The sequence below is a fragment of the Lissotriton helveticus genome, chromosome 3_1 (assembly GCF_964261635.1).
Source record: "Lissotriton helveticus chromosome 3_1, aLisHel1.1, whole genome shotgun sequence".
In the NCBI taxonomy this organism is placed as follows: domain Eukaryota; kingdom Metazoa; phylum Chordata; class Amphibia; order Caudata; family Salamandridae; genus Lissotriton; species Lissotriton helveticus.
In genome coordinates, this window is record NC_136061.1 from 1,675,935,849 (window position 1) to 1,675,961,024 (window position 25,176).

The window sequence follows — 25,176 nt, forward strand, 5'->3', positions numbered from 1 at the left end:
TCACATATTCCGATTCCCTAAATGCATACTCAAAATAGGTAATCGTAAATGTTGCCATTACCTAATTTGCGAATAGGTTTGGGCTTGATGCATCCCAAATGGCTAAATACAGGTCGCAAAGGGGCCGATTCTGCGAATTGTGCGATCAGTATTTCGCTTCATGCATGTGCCCCTATACCACTGCTAAACAGTGCTAAAGTGCATCTGCTCTTTCCCTAAAACATAGTAACATTGGCTTATCCACAATTGACATATTTAATAAGTCCTAAGTACAGTATACTACATGTGCCCGGTGCCTATACAATAAATACCAGTAATAAGCATGCAGCACTGATTGTGCCACCCACTCAAGTAGCCCTTTAAACATGTCTCAGGCAGCCTGTGTATGCACCTTTAAATTGCTATTTCGAACTGGCAAGTTAACCCTCTTGGTAGGCCAAAACCTTCCTTTTTAATATATTTGTCGGTGCAGAGCAGGAATATCGTCAGAGAAATATCGTCTGACATAAATATCCCCGATATCGAATAGAAGAAATATCAATAACAAAAATATAGTTTGACCAGAATATCAACAGACAGGTAAGTAATATCGATAACAATAATATAGTTGTAATAAATATCGTTTACAAAAACATAGTTTACAAAAATATCGATTTTTTAATAATGTCATGTATTTTAGTGTTTTTAATGAGAATTGTTTGTCATTTTAATATATGTTGTTGAATTGTAATAGTTATTAATGTATATTATGTTGAATACGCTATCCAACGCTTTCCCTACTGTTGCACCCTCTGGAGTGGGAATAGTAATTTCCCCCTACTCTATCCAGCGCTTTCCCTACTGTTGCACCCTTTGGAGTGGGAATAGTAATTTTCACCTCTACGCTATCCAGCGCTTTCCCTACTGTTGCACTCACTGGAGTTGGAATAGTAATTTTTACCCCTACGCTATCCAACTCTTTCCCTACTGTTGCACCCTCTGGAGTGGGAATAGTAATTTATACCCCTATGCTATCCAACGCTTTCCCTACTGTTGCACCCTTTGGAGTGGAAATTGTAATTTTTACACCTACGCTATCCAATGCTTTCCCTACTGTTGCACCCTCTGGAGTGGGAATAGTAATTTTTACTCCTACGCTATCCAACGCTTTCCCTACTGTTGCACCATCTGTAGTGGGAATAGTAATTTTTACCCCTACGCTATCGAGCACTTTCCCTACTGTTGCACCCTTTGGAGTGGGAATAGTGATTTTTAACTCTACGCTATCCAGCGCTTTCCCTACTGTTGCAGTCACTGGAGTTGGAATAGTAATTTTTACCCCTACGCAATCCAACGCTTTCCCTACTGTTGCACCCTCTGGAGTGGGAATAGTATTTTTTACCCCTACACTATCCAACGCTTTCCCTACTGTTGCACCCTCTGGAGTGGGAATAGTAATTTTTACCCCTACGCTATCCAGCGCTTTCCCTACTGTTGCACCCTCTGGTGTGGGAATAGTAATTTTTACCCCTACGCTATCCCGCGCTTTCCCTACTGTTGCACCCTTTGGAGTGGGAATAGTAATTTTTACCCCTTCGCTATCAAATGTTTTAACTACTAATGTTTTAATTTTGTTATTAAATGTATGTATTATTATTTTTAAATACTTTTATGTGTTAATTAAATATAGAAAATGTTTTTATTTCATTTTTATATAATTATTAAAGTTGATTAATTAAATAAAGATAATAGTAAAATGTATTTAAGAAAATATATGTATGTGTACACATTTATTAAGTTTATAATGATTAAATTAAGTTTATTTGTTATAAATAGTTAAAATATAAATGTAATGTAATGTATTTTGTTAATAATATTAATAATATTTAATTATTTAATTTAAGTTATAATATTTTTTAAAGTCGATATTTTTTACATCTATATTTTTTACATCTATATTTTTGAGTCGATATTATTGTACTTACCTGTTTAAGTATAGGGAGTCGATATTTTAGTAATCGATATTTTTACATCTCTATTTTTGTAAACTATATTTTTGTAATCGATATTTAAACATGGAACCATATTTGTCACCCCTAAGGTAGCCGTTCAGGTGAAAATGGTCTAAACATGCCTCCTTTTTTTAATTGGGTGTGAACACTAGTTAAAAGTTAAAAATAAAAAAAAGTATGATAGATGTTCACAACCTATTTTAATTTGGAGTTCAGTTGACTCTTTTTACACATTACAGGGCTTAGATCGTAGATAGTTGACACCATTATTTTGACACCTTTCTCATTTATGAGTTAAAAGTTCACATTACTTTGAGTTAGGTCAAATTTTTTTGTTTTTGTCACAAAAGTGCCAATGATGATGAAGTGAGCAAACTGTTAAGTACCTACCAGCAACTCAGTTGACGTTGCTTAGGTGAGGCACTTTCTGACCCACCTCACATTTTTCTTGATTTCTTTCTCTACCCACCTTTAATCTCTCCCACAGTTGGTTTGGGGTGCCGTTAGGTGGTTGATAATTTACATAGATAATTATACATTTTTTGGCGGCATGACAAGAGAAAATAAGCACAGCCTTACCCAGGAGGTAGATCTGATACCCATTGCATAAAGAAAGTGCAAAGTGATAGTGTGTTCTTAGTTACCAGGCCTTGTTGTTTTGTAAACCACAAAGGTAGGCCCTGGACAGCCCAAAGGGCAGGATACCATGCATTTAAAAGGTTGGACATGTACCTTTAAGTTTTACATGCCCAGGTAGTGAAAAATTCTTACATTTATTTTTCTCTGCTGCAAGGCCTATCTCTGCCATAGGTTAACATTGGTATTACCTCATTACATTTTATAACTGTAATTTCCAATTGAAAAACAATAGCAATTTTGAGTCTGGTGTCTGTTGAATCACAGACTAAAATCACAACATATTTTAAACTTCGATTTTAAGTTGCAAGTCTGAAAATGGCACGTTTAGAAAGTTGCCATTCTGTGCCTCTGCCTGTCTCTGAAAACACGTCTGGCTTATGTGCCATCCTGGGCAGGATGGGGGGGAGGAGCTGGAACTTGCACCTGAATATGGTTGTGCCTGTACCCCAAATAGATGCAAACCCCCCTCAGTGCCACCAACTCAGTACAAAGTGAGTCTGGAGCCAGGGCAGGAGGGGCAGGGACCGTGTGCACTTTAGAGGCCTCTTTTATAAGTCTTTCACACTTCAAAGGCACAACTGGGTATAAGTACTGGACCCCTGACACCACCACCTCAGTACACGTCTGGACATAAGGACATTCTTACAGGAAATAGCACTGATGTGCTGCTGAAAGGAATATCACTCTGCTGGACTCTGCTGGACCTTTCTGGACTCCTGTGTTGCTATGCCTGCCCTACTGCAAAGCCTGGGAATCAAAAAGACTGGACCTGCATCTTTATCCTCAGAACCAAAGTGACTCCAAGGGCTTGTTGTCTTACCCCCTATTCGGAAGTCTCAGGGACATCAAAAACTTCCAACAACCGTTCTCCAGCCTCTGGACTGTGCTGACTGTGAGTCCTGATGATTCCAAATCCAGTCCTGGGGCCTTGGAAGTGGATTTTTGGCTGTTTTCCTTAAAAATCCATGCATTGCCATTGCTGCACTGTTAAGAACCAATACATCACCCCTCAGCACCAACACATTGCCGCTGTGGACAAAGATATCACATAGCCGGCTGCAATGTTCAACGATGATGCACCCCCTTCATCAACAGGGGTTTGCCCATGACGCATCTCTGATTGGTGGAGCAGAACCGACTCATCACCTACATCCAGCTAGATCGTTGACGACGCACCACCTCCTCTGCTCCTCACATCAGGTCCTAGACAAGGACTCATCCTCCATCCAAAGGTACTTTTTCAGTGGGACAAGTTTGGTCCATGTATTTAACATGCATTCCATTGCAGTTGGTTGAACGTTTTGATTTATTCTACTCAAGCGTGAACAGATGTCCCTGGTTGGTGCTTTATGCTTTTAACTACTATGTTTCAATTTAATGTTTAAAAGTTCCGAACTCCAGTTCTACTTATTGGATATTTGTTGATTTGGTCATGTTTTGTACACAGATTTAAGCTCTATTTTTCTAACTTGGTGTGGATTATTTTTGTCTGGTGTTTCAGTGATTTCATCTATTATGTGTTGCACAAATACTTTGCACATTGCCTTTTAAGTTAAGCCTGCCTAGTCTGTGCTAAGCCACCAAAGGGTGAACAAAGGTTGTTTTAGGGTGTGTTTCTGACTTACCCTGACTAGGAATGTGGTTCCTACTTGGACAGGCTACATATCTGTGCCAACTAGAGCCATAGTATCTAACACTGATGATCAGTGGTGAAGGTAGGACTTGTTTGTTTTCAGTGTATTACAGTAATTTAGTGTACGCTACCATCCACATTTAAGACCAATTCAAATCAATTGTCTCTGATCCTCATTGGCATTTTCCCCTACTATCTCTGATTGACATTTTTACTTTTTTCTATTCTCCCTGATTGTCATTTTTGCTTTTTACTAAAATCATGTATCTGATAGGAGGTCATACATCTGAACCTGCACCTGAAAGATATTGATTTTGAATTGAACAAATTTCACTATGGTCTAGCTCAACGATTTCTGCAAGGGATTTGAGATTTCTACTAAGGGCTTCACCAGGAAGGTGGAGCTGCAAAAGGCACTGAGGGCATTTGATAGAAGCTTGTGATGTAGCAGCTATAGCCCGGAGGAGGAGGATAAGATAATGGATGATGAGGAGAGGAGCTGGACCAGAATTCAAGAATCTGGGACCGCCTGTGGGGCAGGAGGCAAACACCCTGCAAGAAACAGTGAGTCCCCCAGAGCAGGGAGCAGTATGACATCCAGAGGCCTGTCCTAGGAGGATCTGGAGGGCAGGAGGTAGGAGAGAAAGTTTAAATTGGAGCAGGCCAAGCTCACTTTGGAGAACTAGAAGGCTGAGAGAGCCTTAGAGTTACCCTGGAGGAGAGTAAACTCATGTTTGCTCATGAACTGAGTCTGAAGGATGATAAGGCCAGGTAGGTAGAATCCAGCAGTGATGATGGCAGCAATTCCTCAGTGAGTGCCCTCTGACAGAAAGATCTGCATGCCTAAAAGTCTGGTGTTGACTTTGTGGTGAGGGATGATAAAGACAGATGGTGTGAGGCCTATGAAATTGCTTTACAGGTGCATAAGCTCCCTGAGGAGGATTGCTGAGCTAGTCTGTGGAGGCATATCCCTAGTGAGGGGAGGGACACTCTACAGGCCCTTGAGGCGAGTTACAGGATGAAGTTTCCTCCCATAAAAGATGCCCTAGTCAAGAAGTTTGGTTTAATCCTAGAGAAGTAGAGACAGAAGTTCAGGGACAATGAAAAGCTATCCCAATAGACGTGGGTGGATTGTGTGATTTCCTTTTGCAAGGCACTGGATGGTTGGGTGAAGGACAGTGTTTCAAAGGATTATCAGGGTGTGAATAATTTGTTTGCAAATGAGCACATGTTCAGTTTTTGTTTCCAAGATCTGTGATAGAAAGCGTACTGTCCTTAGTGAGCTTGCTAAGGATGCAGACTGCTGGGTAAACACCAAGGTCCACAAGAAGGTATCTGGGGGATCACTACAACGGTTGGTAGAGTCCTCACCAGAAGAAGGAGAGGGGAAAAACCCAAAATCATGGAGTTCTTTTAAGGGACGCAAAAAAGTTCTTTAGGTCAGGACTCCTATTCTCCTACTGAAAAGAAGAAGAAATGGTTCCCTGACAGTAGATCTGCAGGGAAGGCATCCCTGAAGTGCTTAGACTATTAGCAGGAAGTGCACTTCAAGGAAGATACCAAGTGTCCAAAGCAGAATTGCCCCCACCAGTGGGCAGTCACTGGGAATGGCTAGTGTAGCGCTTGGAGAGGAGATTACCCCCGATAGTTTTTGGGAGAACATAGAGGTTACCCTGGTGTCCATGGGTGAAGGGGAGATGGTGCAGAGGACTCACATGCCTGTAAATACTAGGAAGAACAGTCAGTGGGTCACCATCAATGGGCAGAGCGTGGAGGCTCTGAGAGACCCAGGACCCAGCATGACAACCATCAGGTATCTAATGTGTTCCACTAAGTTGTTGCTGCTGACAACCATGAGAGCCACTACCCAGTGACTCTGGTTCTCTTTTAATGGTGGTGGTCTTACATTTATTCAGAGTAGCTGTCCATGCATGTCTGTGGATTGTCTGCTTGGCAATGGCCTGGACCATACCTCCCTTAAGAAGGTGCATCTCATGTCTCACTAGGAGATGTGGGGATTGCCAGAGTGGGTATGCCTGACCACACTGCCCATGGCAGCCAGACAGGGTGGTCAAGAGGACCTGGAGACTGGAAGAATGGCCCAGGTACCTGCCCAAAAAGGTGAAATCCACTCCAGAGACTTCCACAGTCGGGGAGGGGGCTGAAACTAATGGGGGCGTGCTTATAACTACAGGGGGCAATGTGGATAAAGTGGGGAACCTGCCTGAGCTATCCAACTGGTAACAGGCAGGGTGTCTCACCAGAGTTGAATTTTGCAAGACACAGAGGGAATGCCCTACTCTTGTCAGTCTTCAGCACCAGCCCGAGACCCAGGCAGCTGGTGACGTCTCTGGAAAGCACTTAAGTTATTGGGAGAATGGTCTCCTGTATAGTGAGCCTGGGTCAACTAAGCCTAGTGTAACACGTATGTTGGTGGTCACCCAGTACTACAGGACCTTCTTACAAGGTCTGGCTCCTGATGTGCCACTGGTAGGTCATTTGGGACAAGACCTTTGACAAACATGTCACCCACTTTTATTAGCCTCAAATGAGGAAGGCCTCAGATGCATACTGTAGGCTTTGTCCTACTTGGTAAGACGGGGGAAGTGCAAGGCACCCAACAACATTTCTTCTCCTTAGCACCCCCTTTGAGAGGGTGGGCACTGACATCATTGGGTCTTTGGACCCCAAGGCAGACATGGGCAACATATTCATGCTGGTCTTGGTGGATCATGCCACCGGTACCCAGAAGCTATCCCTCTACGGACGGTGACTGCGCCTGCCTAGGCCAGGGTGCTGATGGGGATCATTACCCATGTGTGCTTCCCCAAAGAGGTGGTATCCGACCAGGGTACCAACTTCATGTCAAGGAGTGTATGATAACCTACAAGTTCTCAAATCCTTCCCACCCCAAACCAATGCGTTGGTTGAGAGGTTAAACTGAACTCTAAGAGGCATGATTATGGGTCAACTTCAACCCATGAGGCATAAGTGGGATGTTCTCCTGCCATGTCTTTTGTTTGCATTTGAACTTCTGTATGGGCACCCTGTTTGATAAAGGAGAGCCGGAGCAGGCTCCTGAGAGTGCCCCTCAGGATGTGGTCAGCTGCATGCTGGCCCTTCACAACCTAACAATCTGCTTCCATGAACTCGCTCAGGAGAACCTGTGAGTTAGCCAGGAGGACAGGAAACACTGGTATGACCAGAATGCCACTCAAGTTGGGTTTCAGACTGGCCAAAAAGTGTGGATGATGAAGCCAGTTGAGCTCTGAGCTCCACAAGACTGCTGGTATGGGCCCTATCAGGTAAAGGGGTGCATGAGTAACATCACCTACTTGGTGGACCTCAAGACTCCTAGAAACCCTTTGCAAGTACTGCATCTTAATTGCTTCAAGCCCCACTTTGAGAGGTCTGAGATTACCATGCTCTTGGTCACTGATGATAGGGTGGGTCGAGTAGGAGAGTGGACCGCTCCCCAATCTCCTATCTTCTAAGGAGCTCATGAGTCTGTGGGGGGAGTCAAACTCTCCCCTACACTGACCCTAGATCAACACAGTTGTTGGGGCAGTTTGCCTCTCCATTCTTACTATCCCCAGGATTTACTACATAGTGTATCCATGATATTGATACTGGGATGAGCACACCTGTGAAAAACAAAATGTACAGGTTGTCTGACAAAATGAGGGCTAGCATTAAGGAGGCTGCCTTTAGTGGTAATTGGGCCCTCAAATATTCTTTGGGCCAGCACAGTCTTGTTGATCTCCAAGGCTTCCTCTCCAGGTGTTGCACCAGAACGTACGTTCTGTGTTGTCTACCAGGGGCCCAATGTGGTAACCATGACTGGCACACACCCCACCCCCAGAGCTGATGAGCTCAATGATCAGATTAGAGCTGCCAAGCTCCTCAGCATGATTGACTTAACGTCTGGGTACAGGCAAATTGCCTTGACCGAGGGGTCAAAAGTGAGGTCTGCGTTTGCCACACCATAAGTGCAATTATAGCTCGGGGTCATGCCCTTCATGTTAAGAGATGCCCCTACATCCTTCCAGAGGTTGGTCAAGCAGGTTCTGGCTGGGTTGGAGATCTTCAATGCCTTCTACCTAGACAGCATTGTGGACCACCTGTGCCATCTCAAAGAATTGCTTCAGACTCTACAGAGGGCAGACCTGACTATCAAGGCCAGTAAGTGCCACATAGTACAGGGTTCTGTGGTCTAGTTGGATCACCAAGTGGGAAGTGCCTAGTTGCACCCCCTTCAGGCCAAAATTGAGATAGTTCTCTCTTTGGAACCACCAAGACCCAGACTGAGGTTAGAGCATTCTTAGGCCTCATGGACTATCACGGAAAATCTATCAGCAGTATAGCACCATTGTTGCCCCCTTGACAGAGCGGACTTCCAGGAAGCAGCCACGTCAGGTGATCTGGACGGAGGCATGCCAGAAAGCTTCTGACACCCTGAAGGAGGTCATGTGCACAGCTTTGTGCATTCCCTCCAGACAGCCACACACAAAGAGACCCTAGGTGTGCCTGATGGGCCATTCACATCCTGATGGGCCATCACCAGGCTGATGGGCTATCCTGGGCAGGATGGGAGAGAGGAGCTGACACTAGCACCTGAATTTGGCGTAGCCTGTCCCCAAATAAATAGTGGCATACCCCATTGTAGTGAGTCAGGAGCCGGGGTAGGAAGGGCAGGGATCTTGCACACTTCAGAGGCCTCTTTTAGAAGATTCTGGCACTTCAAAGGCAGTACTGGACCCCTGACAACATAATTTCATTTAATTTCATAAAACTTTATTCGGTTTTACAATGTGAAAACCATAAAAGTCACAATAAATATACACATCCCGTAAAAATTAACATTAAAAATGTTTACAATTCAGGGGGCGTGGCTAGCAGCCATTGTGAATGGCCGCTTCCTGAACGAGCTCCTACCTTTCTGCCGTTTAGTCTGTCCCATCCTGTGCCATCCACAAGTATAAAAGTCCTTGCACTGAGTGGGTTCCACTCTCCGTCCCACGCGGGAACTTTAGGGCTTCTGATGGTCAGTGTGCTGCTCTGGATCGTCCTCTCAGTCAGCTGGGGACGAGGACAATGGAGCTCCGGGGCGCAGATCGGAGTGAGGGGAGACTCCGAGGAGTTGCGAAGATTGGGTCCCGTGGGCTCCGGAACTGGCTGTGCGGCATCTCATGTGCAGTTGGTGGATGCAGAGAGCCTGAGGGGGGCGAAGTGGAGCTCGCTAAGTACTTTAGGCAGCGGTGAGGCGCTACGGTGACCACCGGCAAGAATAGAGGCCCCGGCTTCACAGCCTTTAAGGAGAGACGAACCGTCCTTGTCTCGGCGGTTAGGTGCTTTTCCCGAGTGCAATGCATCGACGGGGATCTATCGGGCTAACGTCAGGGTTTCTCGGGACCCGACTAGGCGGCCTGGGAGATTGGGACTGCCGCGATCGGGTTTTGGAGGTTCACGGGAGAGGTGACCTGCGGAGGCCCAGCAGGCGCGGCCTGACCGCACTGGAAGCAATTGAGGTCCCTGTCTGCGGCCTGCAGGCGGAAGTGCCACATAACGAGAGCTGGAGCGAGGTACTACTTGAAGGTGCCCTTGATTAGCGAGGGGTGTTGGAGGGGTCCCACAGACTGCTGGTGATTACAGGGGAGACATTGGTTGCACCCCCTTCTTTTCTATGGTGAGTGCTGGTGGGAAGCCCTACTGTATCTGCAACCTCGTGGGCCAGATGAGATGAGGGATGAATGAAGGTGGCTGACGCTTGGATACAGTTGTACAGTTGAGGCCATGACTGGATAGGTCTCTGAATGCTGAATTGACCTGAGCTGGCATTGTGCGGCCCCTGTAGAAGAGACTCGACGTGTGGCATGAACGGATGGTCCTCGGCATGGGAGACACTGGAGCACACGCAGGAGAGCAACCACCGTGTGTGAACGCGGCAACGAAATGAAATGAAATGAAATGAAAAGGGGTTTTATAAAGCGCGACTGCTGCCCTCGGGCGTCCAACGCTGAGAAAGAAGAATAGTGCCTCATGGTACAGCAGCTTAGGAGTTAATTTCGTTTAGTGAAGAGGAAGGTTTTAAGCTGCTTGCGGAAAGATGACAGATTGGGATTGGATCTTAGATGTAAAGGGAGCGAGTTCCATAGTTTGGCGGCATTAAAGGTAAAGGACCTGACTGGTGCATGTTTAGGGAAAAAACAGTATACTTTTCCCGGGGCAGGCCCAGAAAGTGGAACAGAATTTGGTCACAGTGGAATGCTTACCGTGGAAATATATGTACTCCCCCACATGACTCTACCCCTGATGTCTCCTTGTCCCCCTAATTGGCATTCCCAGTGTTTTGTATTTACTGTATATATTGCACTGTTTCCTCGCTGCCCCCCCCCTTCCCCGCTATTGCTTTTAGCTACACTGTACGTTTTTGAACTGTTCGGAGCTGCTCCCACATGGACTCAAGATTACCATCACTGTATTTTTGCCTTGTGTTTTTTGTTTTATTGTTTGTTGTTAACTTCAATAAAAATAAAAAATAAAAATAAAAAAAGGTAAAGGACCTACCTCCAACTCTGGATCTCTTAATCCGAGGGGCTACGGCCAAGAATGCATTGGCAGAGCAAAGTTGTTTGCTGGGGTGGTAAGGGGAAAGCAGAGGATGATTAATCTTAGGGCCAGATTTCCAGAAGGCTTGGTGGGAAACGCACATGGCTTTAAATTTGATTCTCTCCCTGACAGGGAGCCAGTGCAGAGTCCTCATCCCGGATTCTACAGACGCTCTTCGTGGGAGCTGAAGTAGCGTGTGTGCCGCACAATTCTGAGTCCGCTGTAGTTTTTGCAAGACGTACTCCGGTGCCCCTAGGTACAGGGCATTGCTAAAATCTAGTTGGGATTGAATTGAGCCTTGTACCACAACTTGCTTGGCTTCAAAGGGTAGGAGCAGAAGAATTTTCTTCAGCATCCTGATGATTCCGAAGCAGGTGGCAGATGTCTTGGTTGCTTGGGTGTTAAGGGTTAAAGATTTATCCAGCCAGACCCCGAGGCTTTTTATGTTGTCTTTCGGGATAGGCGGTGTACCCAGGCTGGTGGGCCATAAGCGGTCGATGGTAGACAGAGCTGGCGGGCCGAGCAGCATAAGCTCGGTTTTGTCACCGTTAAGCTTAAGGGACGATGTAGTCATCCAGTTTTTAACCTCTTCCATGCAGGTAGTCAAATTGATCTGAGCCATTTCACAGTTCTTTTGTGCGAGGGAGACCACCAGCTGAGTGTCATCCGCATATGTGATGATCTTAATACCATATGGGTGGACAATCTCAGCCAGCGGTCTCATGTACACGTTAAATAGCGCAGGGCTCAATGACGATCCCTGCGGTACCCCACAATCCAGAGGTTTGCTTGAGGAGAAAGAGTCACCGTCAAAGACTTGGAATGTCCTTCCGCTCAAAAAGGATTTAAACCAAGACAAAGCGTTCCTTGATACTCCAAGATTAAGGAGTCGACAGAGCAGAGTTTTATGGCAAACCGTGTCGAATGCCGCACTTAGATCGAGGAGGATGACTGCCACTGATCCTCCTCGATCCAAGATCCGCCTAGTTTCCTCTGTCACGGCTAACAGGGCCGTTTCCGTCCCATGTTTGGGGCGAAATCCTGTCTGCGAGACATTGAGTAGATGGTTATTCTCGAGAAACATTGTTAGATGGGAATTAATGTATTTCTCCAGGATTTTGCTCACCCAGGGTAACAGGGAAATTGGGCGGTAGTTGTTAAAATTAGTTGGGTCAAGGTTAGGCTTTTTCAACAGTGCTCTCACCATAGCTTGTTTTCAAGTAGGTGGAACACTACCTGTGGTTAGAGAGATGTTGAGAAGCTCCATCAGAGTGGGAAGAATAACTTGGGGTGGGGTCGCATGGGGAACCTGACTTTACTTGTTGTATCAGTGGTCCTAGTGTTTCCAGGTCAAGCAGGGGAAAATGGTCCAGAGTTGTTCGGGGGGAGTGATCAGTTTCCATAGGGAGAGAGGGTCCATTGGTGGGGGGCTCCAGGACTGTGACCGCAGATGAGGAGTAAATTGTATTTATTTTCTGATAGAAAAACTCCGCTAGATCATTGCAGTGGGAGAGTGGGTTGTCATTGGGAAGCATGGGTGGGGGAAGTTTGGTGAGACTTTTAACAATTTTGAAGATCTCTCTCGGTTTTGATCTGGCCTTCATGATCTTATCACTGTAATAGGTAGACTGTGTCGTTTTTATTGCTGATTTGTAGGCTCTAATAGCCTCTGTATACATGGCTTTGTCTATGGTGGAATATCCTAAGCGCCACTTTCTTTCAAGCTTCCTACAATGTCGCTTTTTTGCTCTTAGCTCCTCCGAGTACCATGGGGCTGTTTCTCATGGCCTTTTTAAGCTAATTTTTCTAAAGGGGAGTATGGAGTCGAGTGACTTCCGGATCCAATTATCGAATTCCCTGTTATCTAATAGGGGATTCTGGGAAAATGAGGGTCTGGAGACTGCCAGGGAACTAGTCCACTGTTCTAATGGGAGCCTAGACCAGTTTCTCATCTCTCGCAGATTAGGAGTGCAGGAAACGGGTCTATGTATCGTCCAGATAAGAGGGATTAAGAAGTGGTCTGTCCAAGGAAGATGGATAATGGGACCAGTCTTAAGTTCTACACAGTTGCTAAATACGGGGTCCAGTAAATGCCCTTTAATGTGCGTTGGAGCTAGCACTAATTGCTCCAGCTGAACTGCCGCAAACTTGCAGTCAGCTCTTTGACCATGTTGTCTGAACCATTATCAAAATGGATATTGAGGTCCCCCAGCAACGTAAAATTGGAGGGAGACGTAGCTAATTCTGCTACAAAGGGAGGTAGTGCAGTATGAAATTGGTTCAATGGGCCTGGGGGGCGATAAATAAGGATCCCTGAGAAGCAGTCATTGGATGAGAATTTGATAGAGAAGGACCGACTTTCACAGTCAGGAATGGTGTCCAAGGTGCAATGGCACGAGTATTGTGTTTTATAAATGATTGCAAGTCCCCCGCCTTTCCCCTGGGCGCGGTCCCTGTGTGCAATTTGATAACCAGGTGGAAGGGCTTGCACTAGGTCGGATTCGGAGTCAGGGGTTAACCATGTTTCGGTTAGAAAGATTGCATCGGGGACGAGTTCATCCAACAATAGTGACATTTCCGTGCTATGCTTCAGTAAAGACCTACAGTTTAAAAGAAACATTGTAAAGGTCTGTGGGTCGGCTCCCTTCTGAGTGGCGATGAGTCTTGCATTGCAGTGTGGGCAGATAGTGGGTAAATCCAGGGGATGATATGGGCGGCAGCAGCTTGCTCTCGCAGGGGGTCTTAGAGTATGAAGCATGCCCGAACTGTAGTACTTCCCCAAGACCGTAAGAGGACCTGGATTGTAGTGACCCCCGTCACTGGATCCTAGCAGCAGAAGAGAGCCGGGGAGACGGCTCTGGGAGAAGTATACGATATTTTGGCCCCCACAACTGCCCTCACCTAGTGGATTGGCTGGTGGTGCATAGACATGGCAACAGGAGGGAAAGGACTTAGGGGTAACCCCAAAAACAACTGGAGAAATTTGCATGGTCCAAGGCCAGGGAGAAGGGGGACTACCCACGATCGGACAAGGACAGTGGCACAGCAGCACCCGCGCAGGATCAGGAGCCTACTCTACAGAACGTCATGGCGGCCATTGGCGGAGTGCCGGTGTCGGTGGATTCGGTAAATGTGGAGGTCTCGCTCATCAGAGCCGACTTCCCCAAGATGGACGAGAAGGTCAAGGAACTTAAAATAGTCACCAGCACCCTGCAAATGGACAAATCAGAACTGCAATCACAAATGCTTGAACTGCAGAAGAAGCAGGAGAGAATGTCACAACAACTCGATGACTACAAAGGCCGGGCCCGCTGCAATAACATTCGCATTTTGGGGGTCCCAGAGAAAAGGGAGGGGCCAGCGGCGGACCTATGCGTTGAGGACCTCATAACAAAGCACATTAAACCCAAGACTCTATCCAGTCATTTCTCTATTGAGAGGGCTCATAGGGTGCCAGGAGGTAGACCAAAACCCGGGGCACCCCCGAGACCCATTATTACGCGGGAGTTCAACTTCAGCGACAGAGACATTATCCTGCAGATGGTGCGCTCCAGTCCCCCCCTGAAGATAAACAACTATGAGGTGGCCTTTATTCCCTGACTTCAAGGGGAAGTCGGGGAAAAGTTCAAGCTCAACATCCCAGTTACCAGGCAGTGAAAAAGGAACTAAGAGAGAGAGAGTTCAAATACGCAATGCTCTTTCCCGCGTGGCTGAGAGTCGAATCTGATGGCAAGTCCTGGTTCTTCGACTCTCCGGAGGCTGTCTGGGAGTGGATGGACGGCTGGTCCACGGTGGGGGGCCAGAGGAGAGATCGCCTGGGTAAACCGGGCCAGCGCAGAGATGTCCAGGTGGAGGAGGTTCAGAGTGGTGCAGAGGAGAACAATAGTCAGCTTGAGGAACAGGACTGATGGACAGGGACGATGGGACTGCATGCCCGAGCTCGGCTAAAAAGTGCAAGTAGTGGGAGGGGAGGGAGGGGGGTTCTATACCAATCATTGCGAGATTTGCTGACAGAATATTCCTAAGGGTATGTTCTAAACTGTTTGGTTTCAGATATGTAATTTGGAGGGACTCTATTGGTTAAGTTTGGATGGCTACATTTCCAGTTATTGTGATGTGAACCGGTGGGAGGCAGGGTCACACTACCCCGTGCATTTTCAGCAATTTTGGGGGGGAAGAGAAGCACTCTGCCAAGTTTGGGGGTGGGTAGTTTTGGATCCACGGGCAAGAGGGCAGGGAGGGGGAGGAGGAAATGTTTCACGGTTGCCTGGTTTATTGGTATGATGATGGGATTAATGATCCTCAAAAATGATTTAAACACCCCTTATTGTTCATGAGATGTGGGCTGACACGGGGGGCGGTTTGCGGGGGTCGAGGCCCAATGGGATGGGAAAGATATTAATATACTCTCCGTCTATCTACCGCCCACTATGGCCAAAACGGCACTGGAAGACCGAGTAATAAGTTGACGGGACTCCGGAAGGGCCTATTGATTGTGGGGGGAGACTAAAATATGTCTATAGACGATACTGTATACTGTCACCCCCGAAGTCTAAAGAAAAATCTAACGACCTCATGGCCAACTTTATAAAAGCTCTGGGTCCGGCAGATGTGGGTCAGATACTCCATCCTGTGGAAAAATTGTTAACGTTCTTTTCCAGTGCCCACCGTAGTTTATCACGTATCGACTATTTCCTTACCCATCTGTCCATGATAGGTAGCTTCACCCAATATAGAGTCCTGCCTAGAGGGATCTCGGACCATTTCCCGATCTGGCTGGAATATACATAATGGGAGCGCCAACTGTGCGCCACAATAGTAATTAATCCATGGCTCCTTCACATCCCAGACATTAAAGACGAACTTCGGACACTCACAGAGAACTACTTTACTGAAAATGTGTGTTCTGTCGACTCTGTGCAGATAATCTGGGTGGCATTCAAAGCGGTAATCAAAGGTAAGCTCTGTCGTTAAAGACGAGCTACATCACCAAAAAGCAAGAACTCATGACTACAGTAGAATCTGACCTCCTTGAGCTGGAGCGCGAACATTCGCAAGATCCTTCACCTGACACTAGTTATAGACTTCTCCTGAAACAGGACGAATATAGCTTAAAAACCAGGGAACAGATGATAGCTAAGCAACGTACGACCCAACACAGACTCTACGAGATTGGGGACAGGGCGGGCAGGATACTGGCGTGGTTGGAGAGATGGGAGCAAGGCTCCAGATGGGTGCATAAATTGACCACATCGGGCGGTAAAGAAGTGACACACCCGAGGGAGATAGCAGGAAAATTCACCGACTACTTTGAAACGGTGTACTCCCCTTCCACGCACTACACAGCAGAGGACTCTCGCTGGTTCCTCATGGACAGCAATGTGCCAAGCCTCTCGGAGGCGGATAGAGAAACCCTGGAATGTAGACCTATCAAATGAAGTAATAAGTAAAGCCTTAGGACAGCTTAAATCAGGAAAGGCGATGGGGCCAAACGGCATCCCAGCGGAGTTTCTGAAGGCCACAGCCTCTTTGACTGTAACACATCTTAAAGCCATGTATGAAGAGGGCCTGGAGGGGTGCCGGCTACTACTAGATCAACGGCTGGCCACTATTGTAGTTATTCATAGAACAGGTAAGTCACCGGAGAACTGTGGCTCCTTTAGGCCTATCTCACTGATCAATATAGAGACGAAGGTATTGGCAATAGTGCTGGCTAATAGATTGGCAACAGTTATTACCTCATTGGTCCATCCAGACCAATCTGGTTTCTTGCTGGTGCAAAATACGGCCGTCAATCTGCGCCGTCTGCATAACGTAATGGCATATAGACAATATATTGAAGAAGACGCGGCGATACTGTCCCTTGATGTCTCTATGGCATTCGACTCCATAGAATGGCCATACCTATTTGAAGAGCTACAAAGGGTGGGGCTGGGACCTAAATATGTAGCCTGGGTGAGGCTTCTCCATACGGGTGTACTGGAACAGGTGGGAGTTAATGGGTTTACAAACCAGACTTTCGAATTACGTCAAGGTACGAGGCAGGGAAGCCCGCTGTCCCCGTTAATCTTCGCTCTTGTACTGGAGCCACTTGCAGACTGGGTTCGTAGAGACGCGATGGAGCGTGGAATGCGCTGGGCAATGGGAATTGAAGACCGCATATCGCTTTATGCAGATGACATTCTGCTCTATCTAGGATCCCCATATAGATAGATCAGGGTGGTGTTGGATATATTCACAAATTTTTGTAAATACTCGGGGTATGCAATTAATTGGCAGAAGTCAGTGTTGTTTATGCTGAGAGGCGATGTGCCTCGCCTCCCGACAGAATTTGAGATAACGGTCGCTACGGACGTTTTTCGCTACTTGGGTATATTTTATCACACCAGACCCAGCCTGTTTCTATAGCTCTAATCTGGCCCAACTTTAGCCAGACTGCGAGCGGATGTGAAACATTGGCAGACACTGCACCTGACACTGGTGGGGAGGGCGGCACTCTTTAAGATGCTGGCCCTTCCTCGCTTTCTATACGCGTTACACAACTGTCCTCACAGAGTCCCGGACTCGTACTTCAGAGCTGTTGAGGGAGAGGTTTGCACACTGCTATGGGATATTAGGGCCCCTAGAACTGCAAGGCAGAAACTGACAAAAAGCTGGTATGATGAAGGCATTGCTTTCCCTGATCTACAAGAATACTACTGGGCAGCCCAACTGGTGACTGTCAATCACTGGATATATCGCTCCCCAGATGACCCAGCATATGCTCTCGATAGATACCAAACTGACCTCTCTGGATATCTGGGGGCTTTGTACACCTCTAATAGAAAAAATAGGGGAAGTTCTTCGGACCGACCAAACACTTATTAGAAATCTTGCGTATAGGTTTACTCTCGGTTGGGTTGGACGGGCACTCTCTCGCTGGCTACGCCACTGTGGTTTACCCAAAAACTGGGAATGCTGGGCTGGGCTTGATAAATGGGACCATATTGGGGTGTCAACAATGAGGGATTTGGTTAAGAAGGGAGCAATACTGACCTTTAGTGAGCTTCAGAAGCAATACCAGTTGGCACAGGGAGAACTGTACAGATATTTGTAAATTAGGCATGCGCTACAGGCAGCATTTCCGTCTCCTAAAGACATGCGGGAGTCGTCACCTCTGGAGGATCACCTGCTTGATGGGCTGCTCCATTCGAAAGCAATATCTTTAACCTATAGGAAGCTGAGTAACAACATGCCAGACTCCTTCCCGATACTCAAGACGACATAGGACCTATAGAGGTCGAAGACTGGCAATCGGCGCTAATGTCCCCGCGTGCTGCGGCTATCACCTAGAGATTTTGGCTGATTCAGCTTAGAATACTCCACCGATCATACATAGCAGGGACAGTTCTTGCTAGGATAGGGTCTAGGCCAGATGACCGATGTATAAGGGGTTGTGGTCAGAAAGCCACATTTTATCTCACGTTATGGTCTTGCCTCATGATACGTCCCCGATGGAAGGGAGCCACAAATCACATGTGCACAGCCCTGGGGTAAGCTATAACCCTAACCCCACAGCTGGGGTTATTAAACATTTGGGATGCTACTGACCCCACTGTTGTTGAACAACAATTCACGACACTGGGATATACGCTAGTGAAGAGAGAACTGGCTAAGGGTTGGGGGAGTGTAAACCCGCCTCGTATCACCCTATGGGTCACAGAAATGGATAGATGTATGCTGGCATAGACAGAGGTTTACACGGCTCGGGGATACCCCAAGAAATGGGATAGGAAGTTGTCCCAGTGGAATAAACATAGGGGAGATCTCTGTGTGTTGCCTACTGGTGAAATGGAGATGCGTAGACAAGCAAGACTTGTAGGAGATATGTAATGTATACCCTTGATTAATGTTTTGCAGGATCGTCTGGCTGAAAATATGCACAATGTCATCCAATCATGTACTGTATGACTGTGATTTAAACCAATAAACAAAGTTTAAAATAAAATGTTTAGATTTCACAACCTTGAAACAAGAAGAATCACGAATAAAATATGGCAAGTGCGGTAAGCAAATTTCAATACATCAAACGGAAAACCCACTAGAGACATACTTAAACATTATGACTAATATTCCAAGCAGGTCCTGGTTCTCACCAGAGATTTAAGGTAACCTACAATGAAAATTACACAGTCTGGTTTCAGCAGCTGCAAATATAAAAGTGCTAGGTAAACCTGGTTAAAATTAAACCTCTTTAGAAGGGGGAGTAAAAAATGTATCTGGGGTACTTTGTAGAATTTGCAGTCGAACATGAAGTGTAGCAGATCCTGTGGGGACAGGTTGTTGCAGCCACAGGGTGCTAACACCTGGCTTCGCTACTCCCTTTCGGGACAGCAATTAAAAGATGAAAAAAATCAAGATGAAACCTAGACAGTAAAAACCACTCATATGTGGGCAGTGTTCCCAAGAGGTATGGCTCTGTCAGTGGGTGGGTTTTTAGGGTCAAAAATTTATGGACACTTGGTTTACATAGTTCTAGTTCATCTCTTTCAAGTTTCCTTGTGCAAATAAATGCTTTTTTGACTAGTTCAACGTCCTTTTTTATTATCGTTGAGGGTTTTAGAAAGAGTTCTGGGCGACCCAGCTCGGAAAGTCGACCTTTTACATACTTCAGCCATGGAATTCTGAACATATGCTCCAAGGACATACAGTCCGTTAGGATCTGCTGAGTAAGTTTTAGTTCTTTGTTTGGCCAACACTTAAGCCAAAACACTAAAGGGTGCAAAGCAAGAGTGTCACACAGAAAAGGGGCCCCCAGTTCTTCGTGGGCTATCAGATTCGATAAGTCGGTTGGCATTCCCAGCAGATGCTTTAGAAAATTGTTCTCTGCCACCTGTAGCGCATCTGCAGTGGTATACCCCCAAACGTCACTACCATAACATGCAGTTGACATGCCCGTCGCCTGATAAATTTTCAGCATAGCTGCAATTGGGCGCTTGCCCATCTTAGCAGCAAATCTGAAAATAGCAGCAGTCATTTGCGTGAGCTCCCCCTTTTTCCTTATGTTAATGGCCCTCACTTCAGGGGATCATGCAACACGACCCCCAGATATGAAAAGACTGACATTGTGGGGACCTTCGCAGAGCCTACAGAAAAGGAAAACTTTTTTGTTGGATGAGCCCTTACCTGCATGATGTAGGATTTTGCGTTATTGATCGCTAGATCTCAAGACCCAATAAAGTTCAGGAAAGCATCTAGTAAGGATTGAAGCCCTCTAGCTGTTCTCGCTATCAGGAGGGGCGTCATCCGCATAAAGGAGGACGGGGAGACCCCGGTGACCCAGATTTGGAAAATCAGCCCCCTTAGATACCAGGGCTCCCTCGAGAACGTTAATATAGAGATTGAACAGGAAGGGGGCCAAAATAAAGCCTTGCCTCACCCCTCTTTCAATGTTAAATTCCCTGGAAACCGGGAGATCCTGTGCATATCTAATGTTAGCCTTGGTGTCCCGATGCAGATCCATTAGAAAGTCCACGATACGGGCCTCCACCCCCATGGCCCTCATGGGCTGCCACAGTTTGACCAGTTTACACAGTCAAACGTTGACGATAGGTCCATGAAGGCCATGTATATCGTAACTGGGCTGGCTATCATGTACTTACCAAGAATCAGGCACAGGTTTAAACATTGGGCCACCGTAGACCTCCCCGCACGAAACCCATATTGGGTATCGGCGATGATATCACGTTTCTCCACCAATAAATATAATCTTTGCAGTAATACCCCTCCCACCACCTTAGTTACAGAGTCGATAAGAGAAATTGGCCGATAACAGTGCGTACTGTTTCGGTCCCCCTTTTTGAACACTGGCACGATGGTAGATATGGCCCATGATTCTGGGCTACCGTCCCTGGCTGCTGCATTCAATACGGCCACCAGGATCAGAGCCCAGAAGGAAGAATCTGATTTATTGAGGTCCGGGGGAATTCCATCTGGGCTGGGAGCCTTGTTACTGGTTTATCCCGCAATTCCATCCTCTACCTCTGATATCTCAAAGACCAGAAGGTCAGTATTTCTTGCCTGAGGAGACTGGTCATGGTAACCCATAGAACCCTTAAACATGGATTGGAAGTGGGCCACCCATTCCTCTTCCATAATGTTGGAGCTTAGGGTATTGCTTGTATCTTCAGAGAACAGGGGTCTGTTGACAATGTCAAAGAACCATTTACCGTTCCTTAGTGTGCTGGACTCTAGCAACTCCCTCAATGCCTCCTCCTTCAATGATCTCTTATGGGTGGCTAGGGCCTGCGTATATCCTGTACAACAGGCCCATATGTGTGGGGGGTTTCTTGGGACTTTTTTCAGGGCATCATTTAACTTGCGTGCTGCCTGAGAACAAGAGGAATCAAACCATCTTGGGTTTGAGTTAGATACCTTACAGGTTGGAGCCCTCAAAAGTTCCCCTACTTTACGTGAGATGGAGCTGAATGCACTGAGAAAGTTCCTTGGCAGACTCTCCGGCTGGGCACAAAGGGCAAGTTCGGCTACATATGATTCTCCCACCTTGCCGTAAAAAACATCTGGGTCAATCTGGGACCTCTTAAGACGGCACCCATCATCTGTAAGTTTCATGATTCCTTTTACCCTGCCCCTGGGTTTGCTGGATAGGAATACACCACAGACGTATACACAGAGAGGGTTGTGATCGATGTAACCGGTATCCTTGATGGTAAACCTCCAAAAGAGGGACTGAGAGGGGGAAGAGACTAAAATATGGTCAATGAAAGACCCAGTGCATCTTCCTTTGAAGGTGGGAGTATGTTTGTTACTATTTGGGACAGAGAGGGACATCAGTGTCAGCAGATCACATTCATTTACTAAATTGTTTAGTTCATCCCCCTGTGGTGAATGTTCAAAATGAAACCCCCTCATTCTGTTGCATCCCATGTCAGACATTTTTGTGGTCCTCGGCTTACCACAGGGGTGGATGTTAAAATCGCCCAACACCATCATGGGTGAGAGCCGAGATCACATGACTTCCTTAGGTAGTGACTCAGCTGGATAATATTACCTTCCACCTTTTTACTGTTTGGTGGGTTATAAAAATTAATCAGGGTAATTTTATTATTCCCCTTCTTGAGTGTGATGGCCTGTAGGCCATGGCCAGAAGGGGTACAGGTTTGTACCTGGTAATCGACAGCCAGGGAGATATGAATAACCAATCCTCCTTTCGCTCTACCACTAATTGAAGGGGAGGCAGGGACAAAGTAAATTTTAAAGCCCTCCAAAAATAGGTCGCCGAAACTGACCAGGTCTCCTTAAGGCAAATAACTAAGAATTGCCTAATAAACTGTTGCCATAAAGGGGCTTGGAATTTGTCTGCCAGGTCTGCTATATTCCAGGATATAACGTTACTGTCCACCTCAGGGGGCATCACATCTATTTGTTTTGATGGAAGGGGAAACGTTTGATGTTTGCAATATCTCTATCTCAGTCATTGGGGTTAAGTGGGCCCTCTGTTGATAGGTTGACTCTGCTACTGTCTCGTCAGGGGTGTCCAGTCAATGGCATTCCTCCAACCCTGATAACATAGGAAATATGTTAGCTAGTGCTAGGGTAGGAGGAGCAGCAGGAGCATGGTGGGGTCCCCATGGATAACTTGTCATATACAATGGTTGGGAAAACCCATATTTGTTACCTACAGGTTTTTTTTAACCATCTAGCTTGTGTGGGTTGTTCCCCTTGTTCCCCGTTATGTACCCATGAGGTTCGGCTCTATAAAAGAAACCTAAAAGAAGTGCATGTATTGTGGACCCATGAGTTGACTTACCAGCATGAACAACACCTGACAGGATTCTTTCAGCTACTGAGGCCCTGTTCAAGTTAATTATAACACAGTCTCCCCCTGCCAACTTTTTGGAACTGCCCACCCATGCCACTCGACGTATCATGATGATGCTATGTTCCATCCCGCGACCGACGGGGGTATTAGCTGTTAGCCAGAGGAGTACCTTGTTCTTTAGGTTATTGTAACCCTCTTTCATATCTGAGCGAAGAGGCGGGACGTTCCCCAAGACTACTATGTAGGGTGTCGATTCTGGGGGAAGATTGATGGTAATATGACTCTTGCAAAACTCCCCTGGTAGCGCCATAGGGCCGTCCCACTGGCCTGCGATAGTTTGAGGATCTCGCCCATACGAGGGAGCAGCCAGAAACCTGCTAAGGGTCTGGCCTCCCCTTTGACCATCTATCTCCCCATGAGTTAACTGCGCCACGTGTTGCTGTGTGGACTGCTGCGCTTCATGTGATTTGGTGAGATTTTTGGGTATGCCTGAACCAGGTTTGGCTGCAAGATCTAGATCGCTTGTGACACTGCTACTTAAATGAATATTGGATTGGGGCCCCCCCTGTACGACTTTTCTCAATTGCTGTCAGCCTATCCAGAATGGGGCTCAATTTGGTGTCCAACACCAATTGAGTACACTTCTGTACCTGAGGACATTCTTCGAGGAAGAAGGACTGCTGTGCTGCTGAAGGGACTGTCACTCTGATGGATCAGCTGGACATTTCTGATATCCTGCTTTGCTCTGCCTGCCCTGGTGCCTGCTTCCCTCCTTGCCTGAGAGTCAGAAGGACTGGACCTTCATCTCTACATCCCCAGAATCAAAGTCTCTCCAAGGGCTTGCTGGCTTGCCTCCTGTTCTTTAAATTCCAACAGATACCAAAGAACTCCAACAACCCTTCTGCAGCCTTTGGACCCGGCTAACTGTGAGTCATGCTCTTCCAAGTGGTACTAATCCAGTCCTGGGCCATCGGAAGTGGGTTTTCTGGCCCTTTTACTTCAAAATCCATGCATTGCCGTCATTGTGCCTGTCGGAACCAAAGTACTCCCCTTGACGCCGATGCATTGCTGCTGTGGACAAAGCATTGCAATGCCGGCTGTGCAGCTCAATGACAACGCATCAACTCCATTAAGAGGGGTTCGCCAACAACGCATCTCCTACTGCGCAGATCGAAACAAAAACATCGCCTACATCCGCCGGATTAATGACTGCCCATCACCTCCTCTGCTCCTTGCATCGAGTCCTCAACGACAACGCATCATCCATCCAAAGGTACTTTTTCAGCAGGACAAGGTTGGTCCCTGTATCTGATCCACGCTCCATTGTGGTCAGCCTGAACCTTTGGATTTACCCCTTTCATGCACGACCTGATGTCCTTAGTTGGCACCTTATACTTTTAAGCACTATATTTAAATGTAATCTTGACAAATTCATAACAATGGTTATACTTATTGGACTTATGTCATTTTGAACATGTTTTGTTCATTAAATTAGGCTCTATTCTTCTAACCTGGTGTGGATTGAGTGTGATGTTATCACTGTTTTACTGTATTAAGTGTTGCACAAATACCTTGCACAATGCCAGTGGGGTAACTAAAATTGAGGGGGCCCTCCTGCAAGGTACATGGAGGGACCCCTGCTCTAGATTTAAACCAAAGTTCTAAGGCCTGTGCTGAGGGAGCCCCCTGCAGTACGGGGACCCCCTACACAGCAGGGGCGATGGGGGCCTGTGTTATGCCACTGCACAATGCCCCTCAAGTTAAGTCTGCCTGCTTTGGTCCAAGCTACCAGAGGGTGAGCACAGGCTAATTTAGGGTGTCTATCTGAGTTACGCAGACTAGGATTGTGATCCCTACTTGGTCAGGGCGCATACCTCTGCCAACTAGAAATCCAATTTCTGACACTATGCTTTTGAAAACACATATTTTCCATTTATTCTGCCTGTGAAAGATTATTCATACCCTCTAATAATGGACCTCTAGAAAGCACTAAATATAATTTGAATACAAGTATTTAATGTGTTCTTACCTATATAATAAACGAAGCAACACACTACATGTGATTGCATATGATAAAAATATGTGGTGATAAGTAACTTCTTCAGCAGCTGATGAAGGTAAGTGGATGCAAAAATAACAATCTTTTGTATCCACAGCCTTTGTGTATTCTTGAACTAATTTAGAGTAAATACTGGTAGAATAATTTTCTCTCTTGTAATTTGCAAATGATGTTTTCAATCGCGCATCTTCTGTAGCTATATATGTCATTGATGCATGTGTAGGTCTAATCTCCTTATCAGGTGTCAAATAAAATACTACTAATACTAACATAATTACTAATACTGTTACTAAAAATGTAATACCTATGGTAATCTTGCATCTATTTCTAATGCAACACATGTTTGTCTGTAGTCAGATCGTTTAAGCACAAATACACAGAAATAGGTCAGCAGTTCAGTTCCATGTACTTCTAAAAGATTATC

General features: G+C 46.3%; 1 protein-coding gene across 4 annotated transcripts in view; it reads left to right on the forward strand.

The window, feature by feature from the left end:
- The window catches only part of LOC144823712 (histamine N-methyltransferase A-like), a 396,640-nt gene that overhangs the window by 308,296 nt on the left and 63,168 nt on the right, over nucleotides 1-25,176 (forward strand). For 3 of the 4 annotated variants that reach the window (XM_078682459.1, XM_078682460.1, XM_078682461.1), the window contains exon 7: nucleotides 18,867-18,917. The exons of the other annotated variant lie outside the window; for it this stretch is intronic. In XM_078682459.1, the coding sequence (XP_078538585.1) occupies nucleotides 18,867-18,917 (51 nt within the window). The remainder of the gene's footprint in view (nucleotides 1-18,866; nucleotides 18,918-25,176) is intronic. 4 annotated transcript variants of the gene reach the window in all.